The sequence below is a fragment of the Pteropus alecto genome, unplaced genomic scaffold (assembly GCF_000325575.1).
Source record: "Pteropus alecto unplaced genomic scaffold, ASM32557v1 scaffold214, whole genome shotgun sequence".
NCBI classification, from domain to species: Eukaryota; Metazoa; Chordata; class Mammalia; order Chiroptera; family Pteropodidae; genus Pteropus; species Pteropus alecto.
The window spans coordinates 1035509-1046492 of record NW_006435787.1 but is presented as its reverse complement, the minus strand read 5'-3'; the positions used below and the strand labels follow the sequence as shown (position 1 = coordinate 1046492).

General features: G+C 57.6%; 2 protein-coding genes across 3 annotated transcripts in view; both read right to left on the bottom strand.

Moving 5' to 3' along the window:
* UPP1 (uridine phosphorylase 1) overlaps positions 1-652 on the bottom strand; it is an 18190-nt gene extending 17538 nt beyond the window's left edge. The window contains exon 1 of one of the 2 annotated variants that reach the window (XM_006911486.3): positions 181-652. In XM_006911486.3, coding sequence (XP_006911548.2) covers positions 181-610 — 430 coding nt within the window. In that variant the 5' untranslated portion in view covers positions 611-652. The remainder of the gene's footprint in view (positions 1-180) is intronic. The other variant, XM_015589041.2, reaches the window with a different exon arrangement.
* A 5112-nt stretch (positions 653-5764) lies between these two features.
* The window catches only part of CUNH7orf57 (chromosome unknown C7orf57 homolog), a 9540-nt gene continuing 4320 nt past the window's right edge, over positions 5765-10984 (bottom strand). Inside the window, exons 3-6 of the mRNA XM_015589038.2 lie at positions 10834-10983; positions 9098-9324; positions 8119-8133; positions 5765-6639 (exon numbers count right to left, since the gene is read on the bottom strand). Coding sequence (XP_015444524.1) covers positions 6590-6639; positions 8119-8133; positions 9098-9324; positions 10834-10983 — 442 coding nt within the window. The 3' untranslated portion in view covers positions 5765-6589. The remainder of the gene's footprint in view (positions 6640-8118; positions 8134-9097; positions 9325-10833; position 10984) is intronic.

Genomic DNA, 10984 nt, shown 5'->3' with positions numbered 1-10984 from the left:
GGTCCCGGGACGTGACCAAGAGCGAAGCGAATTTCGGATCCCAGTCTGCGACCGCGCCCGCCCCGCCTTCCTCCCCGCGGACGCCCGCGGCGCGACACCTGGCCCACCCCGGGGACCTGCCAAGCCACTCGCAGCCCCTCTCACCCAGTTCCCTCCCACCTATGGCAGACGACCACCCACCGTCACCGTCGCCGCTGGCTCGCGCCGGAGCGCAGGTCGGTCTGCAGGTGTCCCGCCCGAGCGCCGGGTGGACGGGCCGCGAGAAAGACTGCGGGGCCTCCCAGGGCGGGGTCGGGAATGGGCCCGGGCCGTGGCCGCTGTGGTCCTTGCTCTCTCCGGCCTCGGTTTCCCCTTTGGGACGTGTTTCTGGGACCTTCCTGACCCCCGGGAGCTCAGTAGCTGCGGGAACGCCGGGAGCCGCCGGCGCAGGGAGAGGAAGTGACTCATCCCTTTGGTCACCGGCTGTGACTGCAGAACGGCCCAACCCAGACAGCTGCTGACCCCCGCGGCCCTGCAGCTCCCCCCAGAGGGCAGGCAGGAGGCAGCGCTCTGCCCGGGACTGGGAAGGGGCCGCAGTGGCCCGGTGTTCGACGCTGACGCTGTCCTTCATTTCCGCGAGGCCGCAGGTGAAGTGGACAGGTGAAGGCTGAAGACTTAGTTGTCAAGGCAAAACTGTGAATGTGGCTGTCTGGAAACAAAATTGCGCCCGGCCCTTTATAAACCACAGCTGTTGAGCCGAGCTCCCAACAGGCCCCCACCCCCTGCAGCAGCTGCTACAGGCAGAAAAGCCCCGGACACAGTCCTCAGGCCAGGCCAGGCCATCCCAGGATGGGTCACTCAGCCCAGGCCGGCCACACCGAAGAATGACACCCAGTCCTTCCAGGCTCCCAGAACCCAGAGTGATTCCGATGACCAGAAATCTCCCCAAGCTGAGACTATTTCAGAGACCTTCACTGAGGCTTCTCCTCGCTGCTCTGGCTCGTCCGGTCCCGGGTGCCCGCTGCTCTCCCTTTCCGTCCCAGGGGCTGTCCGGGGCGGGAGAAACCTCAGGAACGGCGTTTGTCACAGCCGCAGGCTGGCCAGTGGGTCAGGGACCCACGCAGTTCACGGCCACGGCCAGCGTTTTGATCGTGAATGAGGCAGAATGGAGGAGAAAGGCGCTCGGCGTCACCTGTGGGAGGCCAGGCACCTTTGTCACAGCGGGACTCAGACTACGCACTGGAACAGTGACAAGTGGCCCCAGCCCCAGCTGGACGCGAGACGCCTTGCGCTCTTGGTCTTCACCTGCAGGAGCGTCGCTGGCCAGATGCTGTGGTCACCTAAGGGGGACGTCCCAGCAGGTAGGCACAGGGCCTCTGGGACACCGAACGCAGAGGACACAGGAGGGTGCGCAGCGTCACTCGGCCCCGTGCGGCCCCTGGCCCATGGGCACTTGGTTCCACCCGCCCCCCACCTGGCGGCCTCCCTTCTAAGGCATCGCCTGGCGTGGGAACTCCCCGCCACTCACGAGCGAGGGGAGCCTCCCCCCAACCCCCGGCGCTCAGCCCACCGCGACCCCCCTGCTGTCACTGGCCCTGTGGCTCGCCGCGCTGGCCTTCTGCAGGCAGCTGCAGTCCACCTGACCTCCAGCTACTGGATGCGAGCGAGGCAGACTCTGCAGGGCCTGCAGGCCAGGCAGGGCGCAAAGTGCGGAGTGATTGGTGGGTTCTCGTCAAATTACCGTATCCTTCCAGCTGTCACTCATTGTGTAGAACCAGCCAGCACCCCAGACACCCCTGCGAGGGCTGCTGCTTTTAAAAGCAGGTGAGGCTGCCACAGATAACCCTCAGACACGTGCAGGGGGAACTGAGATCGGCCGGTCCCTTTGGGGAGGGCAGCAGGGAACCAGCTCAGGAAACATGGGGGGGAGGGGGCACTGCGAGGGTTGAGTGCCCTCAGGTGACCATGCCCCGCCCCCACCAGCGCCCCTCCGTCCGTCTGTCCGTCAACCCTAAGGTCCTCTGAACATACCGAGCTCCTGCTCAGGCCTGTGTGCTTGGCGCTGGTCACTCGGCCCGAGCGGCCTGTTCTTCCTCATTTAGTCCCAACTGAAAGGCCACCCGCCCGAGAGCCAGCCCTGCCCTCCGGCCCCATCCCAGTGCCCCCAAATTCCAGACCATTGCCCCATTGCAATTATTGAATGGAATTTTTATTGAGAAAACTGAACTTTTGCTGAGATAACTGTATGAGACTGGACTGAATGTCCCCCAAATTCACACATTAAATCACCCCCCCCTAAGTGAGGGCAGCAGGACGCGGGCCTTCGGGAGGTGCCTCGGTCCGGAGGGTGGAGCCCTCACACATGCATGAGCTCAGTGCCCTTAGAGGAGACCCCAGACGGGCCCTCACCGCTTCTGCCACGCGAGGACACAGTGAACCGGGAAGGGGATTCTCACCGGACACCAAGTCTGCCGGCGCCCTGATCACGGACGCGCAGCCTCCCAAACTGAGGGAAATAAGTGTCTGTGTTCGTGAGCCGCCCGGTGTGCTCTGACGGACTAGACAGAGTCGTAAGAGATCATGCAGGGATCACCCGTAGCCCCGACTCAGTTCCCCCCTGGGGACATCGTGCAGAACCAGAGAGGGCGTCAGACTGGGGCGGGACACAAACACGGCCCCCCAGCGCTCCCCAGGGCCCCCAGGTCTCCCCTCATCCTGTGTTTGACTCTGTACGGCACGGTCACGTGTGTGCCACCACGATCAAGATACCCCACGGCCCACAACCCAGAGGACCCATGTCACCCTGACAGCCACGCCCACCTCCCTCCCCACATCCCCACATCCACCCCCGCCCCTAAGCCCGGGCACCCACCAACCTGCCCAGCATTTTTAAATGTGTCATTTTAAAAACACTATACACACGGGAACATGCAGCGTCTACACCGTGGGAAGCGACTTCTCCCACCCAATAGGATCCGCGGGAGCTCCGTCCACATCACACCTGCCAGGGGCCGGCTCCTTCCTGTTGCCCAGCTGTGTCCCACAACGTGCAGGAGCCACTTTGCCCAGCCGTCCACCTGCTGAGAGATGCCCAGGCCGTTTCCAGTTTGAGGCTGTTGAGAATAAAGCTGCCGTGAAGCTTAACATACGCGGTTTTGTGTGACCGAAAGTGTTCATTTGTCTGGGAAAACGCCAGGAGAGTCGTTGCCGGGTTGTGTGGTGATTACGTATTTAATCTTACGAGAAATTGCCAGACTGCTTCCCCGGGCGGGCGTCATATTTACGTTCCCACAGGAATCGGGTGTGAGATGCGTTTTCTCCGAAGCCTCACCAGTGGCTGGTGTCCTTGCTTGTCCTTGCTTGTCCGTCCTTCTGCTGGCCGGGATCGGGTCTCGGCGTGGTGTTCGCTTGTGCATCCCTGGTGGCTGCTGATGCTGAGTCTCTGCAGCGCTTATCGACGTCCGTTACTCTCTTTGGTGAAATTTTTGTTCGTGTCTTTCCCCGATTTTCCAACGGGACTGCTTGTTTTTTCTGCTGCTCTTGTTGAGATTTAAAATCTTCGTGTATTCTAGACGCAAGTTCTTTGTTGGCTACGTCGTTTGCAGATATTTTTCCCCAATCTGTAGCTTGTCTGTTTACACATCTCGCGAGCTTTCGCAGACATGGTTTTTGTTTTGATGATCGATTTATCGGCTTTCTCTTGTCTAGCTAGATCTCACTTTCGCTGTCGATTATAAAGCTTTTATTCCTATAAAATCTTCGTGTATTCTAGACGCAAGTTCTTTGTTGGCTACGTCGTTTGCAGATATTTTTCCCCAATCTGTAGCTTGTCTGTTTACACATCTCGCGAGCTTTCGCAGACATGGTTTTTGTTTTGATGATCGATTTATCGGCTTTCTCTTGTCTAGCTAGATCTCACTTTCGCTGTCGATTATAAAGCTTTTAGGAATAAAAGCTTTATAATCTGACGTTCTACAGCGAAGTTCATGATTCGGTTTTAGGTGTGACGGGTGGGTAAAGCTTCTGTTCTGTCTCTGTCCAGTGGTCCAGCATCACGTGTCGGGAGGCTGTTCCTCGTCCACTGTGCCTTTGCCGGGATCAGTCGAGCACGGTCGCGAGGTCATTTCTGGGTTTTCTATTCTCCTCTAGTCACCGATGTGTCAACACTGCAGTGTTTTATAACCGGGAGGCCATGTGGATTTTTGTACTGGGCTGAGTGATTTTCCTACTTGCTTCTTCTTGATTAGGTTGGTTTAGCTGGTCCTAGGCCTGTGTTTTCTATGTAAATTTTAGAATAAGCTTGTCTACGTCTGCAAAGACCATACTGGGATTTCGATAGGAAATACCGAAAACCTGTGGATTAATCGGGTCCTGGCACCGTCTCTCCTCGGACCACAGTTGAGCCAGGCTCCCAAGTCTTCCTTCTCGCTGGGCCCCACCTCCTGCCTGCGGGTCCGGATCTCAAAAATCCCGCTGAGTCGTTTTAGTGAATATCTCCCATCCTTAGCGTTATGGACCAAATATCTGTGCCCCCAGACTCATTTGTCGAAGCCCTACCCACAAGTCCATGGTGTTAGGAGGCGGGGCCTTCAGGGGTGCGAGGGCTGGATGTCACCGTGACCTTGCTCCCTTCCGCCCGTCCACTGCGTGAGGCGGTGACAGGGAGCCGGGCGGGAGCTCGACCCTGCTGGCTCCTGGAGCTCGGGCTTACGGCCCCCAGACCTGACAGAGATAAATGTCGATAGTCTGTGAACTGCCCGGTCTGTCGATTCTGGATTCGCAGCACGAGCTGAGACCAAGGCGCCTGGTGCCTGGTCACATTCCCCACGCACGACGCCTCGGTACCGATGCCCCGGTACCCTGGCCGGCCATCAGCGAAGGTCCCGAGTGCGGGCTCGGCCGGAACCTCTGCCTGAGGGTCCCTCCTCACTTCCACCCACCGATCCCATTTTCCATTCCCACCACTGACCGGTGCCCGCAACAGCCCTGCAGGGGAGTGGCCTACGCTTCCGACAGCGGGGCAGGGGCTCAGAGCCCAGCTCCACGAGCTAATGCTGTGGTGAGTGAGGTCGCCAGACGTCCCCACGGAAATGTCGGGGCACTGGGAGGCTGCGCGTGCACGTGGGCACACGTAACGCAAAATGCATATTTAACTAAGCGTGGGGACTGTGGGTTTTAACTGACAATTTTTATTTAATATGACGTTGCAATATTTTTATCTTTTGGAAACAAGTCATTTACGTCAGAAGTGGTGCATGGAATTTGCAAGCTTTTTGTTTTCGTGACGTGTGTGTGTTGCATTTACAAGCAGAAAGTTCACTGCGGGAATGGCTTTCTCACTGATGGACCCTGGCCGCCCGACACGGAGCCGAGGTCTGACCGCGGGTCCTCGCTCCAAATGTTGTCCTCTCTCTCATCCACAGGTGTCTGTTACGCCAATCACGTAAGAAAGAATTAAGGAGTCGTAAGCTGCGGACATCTGCTCCTAAGGGTTTTTCCTTCGAATGGGGGCGTTTGAGAATGAGGTTGGAATTGCGGCGGAGGACAGAAGAGGGGAAGGAAGAAAACAGGCAGACGTCTTGCCACGATGCCGCGCCCCCTTACTCAGGCGCATGGCCCCTCACCTCCTCTCCCACGTTGCCACGATGCCGCGTCCCCTTACTCAAGCGCATCGCCCCTCACCTTCTCTCCCACGTTGCGTATTCCCCATGCTAACCGTTGGCCAAGCCGTCCAGATGCATGTGCCCAAGGAAGTCTCTCATTTGAAGAACTTAAAACGTCTAAATTTTAGGTGAGCAAGCTCATGATAAGTTTACTTTGCGAAAGACACGAAAATATCTGTGACCTTATTTAGCTTTCTGAAAATCTTCCAGCAGAAAATTATTATTTTACTATCGAATTAAATGTACAAAATATAAAATCACATTTTAGTGCTAATTATTTGCATGTAAACAGTAACAATTTATAAAACAAGAGAATTCAATCCGATTATTAATAAATTTTTGTGAAGGCTAAATTAAACACTAAAATTATACGTATTTTTACTTAAAGGATAAAAATAATAAATGGTTTTTAATATTAGAGATTTCACTTTATGTAAAATGATACGAGCAAAAATTTAAAACAAGTACATGCTCCAATGCTTTAGTACTAAATGTTTAAAACTTTAAGGCATAATAAACTAAGCTTTTTCTTAATATAAACTAGATCACAATATTCTGGAATTATTTTTTTTGTAACAGAAAAATTATTTCTACACAGGCTCCAGGGCCAAACGATGGAAAAGTCTGCGAGTTTCTCCTGGTCTCGTCTCAGCGACAGATTCAGCAGGGATGCCAGTGGGAGGGACACGCGGCCGGTGACGTCAGCTGACGGGGAGGAAGTGGCTGGTCCCAAGACACAGGCCGTGCCAGGACAGCGGGGCCACCTCGCGTCCCAGAAACGCAGGCAGCAAAACCCACCCCCGACCCCCCCTGTGCGACGGTGACGTCCGATCTGCTGAGAAACCCTCTCACGAGTCCGTGCTCAGGACGGTGCCGGGAGCCGTGTCGGGGGAGCTGTGACAGTCAGCCGCGGGAGCACCCCTGAGCGCCGCCTGCCTGCCTCGGGTCTACTGGGGCTCCGGGGCGGGCGCCGGGGCGGGCGGAGAGGCTGCGCGACCTGCAACGGAAGGCGGACACGTCAGCTGGTGACTGAGCGGACAGGCGAGGTGGCGTTTCATAAATTAAAACATTTAACCATTAATTTTAAATGGAAGAAAACACAGGTTTCTGTGCATGCGTGTAAGGATTTTTCCTGAAGTCTACTGGGAAGTTGAGCGCACGGTTCCGCCCGCAGGTGCAGACCGTAGGCTGGGGACCCTCCCCACTGGCGCCCGGCCAGACCGCAGTGGATCGGGTCGGCACGCACGTGTTGAGGGGCTCTGTGACCCCCAGGCGCTCAGCCGGACCACGGGGTGGGCACCACGTCCGCGCCGTGTGGGCGGCTGGGAGGTGGCTCAGCCTAAGGGGGCCGCTGGCTCTCGTCTGCGGACGCCGAGTCCCGTGCACCTGCACTAATGCCGGCTGTCAGAGAACGGGCCGTGCCAGGCGCCTGCCGCCTGCGTCCGGCGGGCCACGCGCTTCTGGAGCGGCCGCAGAAACCGCGGTGAGAAACAAATCATCCTGGGTCTTGAGGAGGGAAAGAAATGTTAAGACGTGGTCTGCAGGACGGGATTCTCGGGCAGACCTGCCTTCTCTGGTCACCAAGGTGTCACTTCAGAAATTCGGGCCCTGCCCGCGCCGGAATTCCCGTCCCGTCTAACAGCGGCCGCACACGCTGCTCCTCTGCCGCCTGTGCCACCGCCTGTGCCACCGCCTGTGCGTCTCGCCTTTTCCCTCGATGAACAACAGCCGAGCCGGAGCACGCCCGCCCCTTCCACCCGGAACGCTCCGGAGAAGCCGTCTGCAGCTCTGGACCTCGCCATCGTCCGCTCACGTCCTGGTTCCCTGATCGTGAACGGGGAGTGTTCCCCTGAGGTGAGGCAGGTCTGGCTGCTCGTTGAGATGCACGGAGAGAACACGTGCGTTGACTTATTTCCCGATCGAAGTTGACAGGCTTATACAGCTGTCCAACGACAGTTCCTTGACTAGGTCCTATGTTTCGTCGGTGGCAAAGCAAATTCTATCTACGGAACACCACGCAGAAAAATTATGCTAAAAATCCTAAACCATCCCACGCCGGTGAGCCCCTGGCCTCCGCGTTCTGGTTTCCCAGCCGCGGGCTTTTCACGTCGGTCTTCCGTCACCTAGACCCGCATCTGTCCCATCGTGGGACACGATGCACGTCTCCCAACTAGACTGTGCTTTGTTTTGTGTAATGTGCATAAAAGGACAAAATGATCTTGCGACAACGTAAGTGGTTCTTCTTCCGCTGCCCCTAAATCGTGCGTCTAGAACTCTGACTCTCTGACAGCGCGGCCGGCCGGCTTCTGCAGTCAGGACGCTTGCAGATTGGAGAGGGGTGGCCCACTGCCCAGGGCCCCGCTGCCCAGGGCCCCCGCTGCCCAGGGCCCCACTGCTGGTCTGAAAACTGTCCATCGATTTCTCTGGGGGACATTTTAGTATTTCAATGCAAGTTGGTGTCTCTACAAATACTCACTTGCTGGAGAAGACTCTGAAATAAAGAACAAGCACATCAGTTGCTCAATTTAATGAAACAGACCAGTATTAAAAGAATTAGTAGTTTCAGTAATTAAAGAATTAGTGAAAGGCTGTATCACTTAAAACGGTAAGTCCCAAGACACGACATCACGACTGCCTTTGTGGGGCTCACCGGGGGTGAACTTGTCTTGTGGCCACCAAGACGATGGACTCCAAGAGGGTGTGTCACCCACAGAATGGGCCGGGCCAGCATGGGGCCTGACTGGCGGAGGCGCTGCCCCCGGAGTGGGGAGCTGGATGTGGAAAGGCCACCGAGGGTCACGCTTACGACGTGTCTCAGGAAACACGCCTGATGCTGGAAAGGGCAGAGTGTGCCTCCTCCCTGCCTAAGCCAAGGAATGAAGCCTCGAGAGTAACATGAGCTGCCTCCTGGCAAAGGTAATAATTCCTGGAGCCACAGAAACTAAACCCCGTGCGTGTCATCTCAGAGTGGACGGTGCCCAGAGTGAGACCCAGTCCACCTGTGACCGGCTGCTGAAACTCGAAGCTAACAGCGTCCTGAACCTCTAACCAGAGGTTCCAGAGTCCAAAGCGGAGTTTAGGAAATGCTGGTAGTGGGGGCTTCGAGTTCAACTGCGCGCTCTTGTCCAAGGACCGGCGCAGACCTCGAGCGCTGCGGGTCGGCGTCTTTCGGATCCGGGAGACTAAAAGTGACAGTACCTGGTGCGTGTGTCGTTTGGCACACCAGCATTGGGGGGATTGGAGGGGAAGCCACAGGGACCGTGACTTTCGCTATTCATCTGAATAGAGGGGGAAGCAAAGCACACGCTGTCTTCGTGTGCACCTGTCACCGTGGCACCCACAGGTGTGTGACACGGCTTTTACAGCGCTCGTCACAGACCCACAATGACACGGGGAAAGCGGCGCCAGCTCAGCGAGCGGGCCTCGGGGTGCGTGGCTGTCTGGGCGCACTTCACCTTGAGCCTCTGCAGGGGCCTGGGGGCCCTGGGGGGCCTCGGGGCTGGGCGGCTGCTGGGCCTCCTCGCGCTCTGCAGGGTCCCGCGGGGACTGGGGCGTCGCGGGTGCTCCGGACACCTGCGGGGCGCCCTCGTCTGCGTGGCCTCGCTGCTGTAACCACTCGTCCCTGTAGCCATTGCTGATAAGCTTGGAAAAGTTTGTGGGTGAACCCGTTTTCAGGCCAGGCCTCAAGAAGAGAAAAATCAACATCAGACTTAAGTATGAAGGTTGATGAACTTCCCGAAGGCTGCTCGGCAGACAGGCGGACAGTAAATCAGGGGCTTGCTGTCCCTCAGGACATGATGGAGATCTGTCTGTCTGTCTGTCTATCTCTCTCTCTGTCTCTCTGTCTCTCTCTCTGTCTGTCTCTCTCGCCATCTGTCTCTCTCTGTCTCTGTCTCTCTCTGTCCCTGTCTCTCTCTCTCTGTCTCTCTGTCTCTCTCACTGCTCCTCCACTCTACCCTATGATAGGTAGGTAGATAGATGAGGTGATGATAGATAGATAGAGATATACAGAGATATTTTACAGATATTATAATATATAACATATATCTGGATAACTCATGGTACATGATAGGGAAAGTTTTCAGTCTGCATTATAAAAAAGACAGGCAGGTATCAACTTTTACAGAAATAAAATTCTCTCTCTCTCTCTGTCTCTCTCTCTCTGTTTCTGTTTCTCTCCCGCCATTTCTAAGCCCGACTCAGCACACTTCCAGGTCTTCCTCGTACATGGCAAGAACCCGTCTACCTTTGTCCCGACGTTCCTGCTCAGAAAACCCCGCCCCTTCCCTGGGTGGCATTGGCCGCCCGGCCTGTCACTCTGCAGCAGGAGCTTTCCGAACGGCTTCCTCTGTGCCCACGTCAGGGACCCCGCTCTGCTTTCCCCGTCACTCGCGTCCGCATCTGTGCAGGCCTCATCGGAACCCGGCCCGGTGTGGACGCGGCTGGAGCTTGGCGTCCCCCGTGGACGCCGCCGTAGTCATGAGCGTCGCTGCCACCTCTGACCACACGCACACATCTACGCGGCCTCCCCCCTGCCCCCGTCTGAGCGTGGTGACCACACGCACACATCTACGCGGCCTCCCTCCGACCCCCGTCTGAGCGTGGTGACCACACACACACATCTACGCGGCTTCCCCCTCAACCCCCGTCTGAGCGTGGTGCTCTCATGGTGTCCGTCACAGACAAGGTAACTAACTGATGGCTCGTTTTTCTCCGCACTGGACGAGAAGCTGTGTGAAGAACTGGACAGTGGCCGGCATCCACCCCAGCTCTACCTAGGGTCCTGGGAAAGCAGCGGGAGGGAAGTGGGGCCTCGGGACCTCACCCTCTGGCTGGGAGATTAAAATGCCCGAGCACCTTGCAGGTTTTCCAGCTCAAAGCAGAGCCAGAGAACGCAGCTCGGCCGGCAGGGCCGGGCCTCGCGACACTACGTCAGGACCGAGCAGCACGCGGGCAGGGGCGAGGCTCTCGGGCAGGACCCACAGCGCACAGAGCGGCTTGTCGGGGAGTCCGGCGTCCACACCGAGAGGCCGCTGGACAAAGACGTGGCGGGGACAGTGCCCATGCAGGGCACAGACAGGAGGCAAGCAGGCCGGGCTGTGGGGGCCACCTCGCCGTCACCGCTGCCACGGGGACCTCAGACCAAACCCCGATGGGCCCCGGACTGCGTGGGCGCCGCCCGTGCACTCACATGGGTGGGAAGGAGAGTCTCCCTCCTGCCGGGTCCCTGGGGCCCAGCGGGGTCCCCGCTTTGCTGGGGGGCTTCGTGTGAATGGCCGGCAGCCTCACCTGTGCGAGGGAGCACACAGAACCCCGAGTCAGTGGGACGCGCCGGGCGGCCC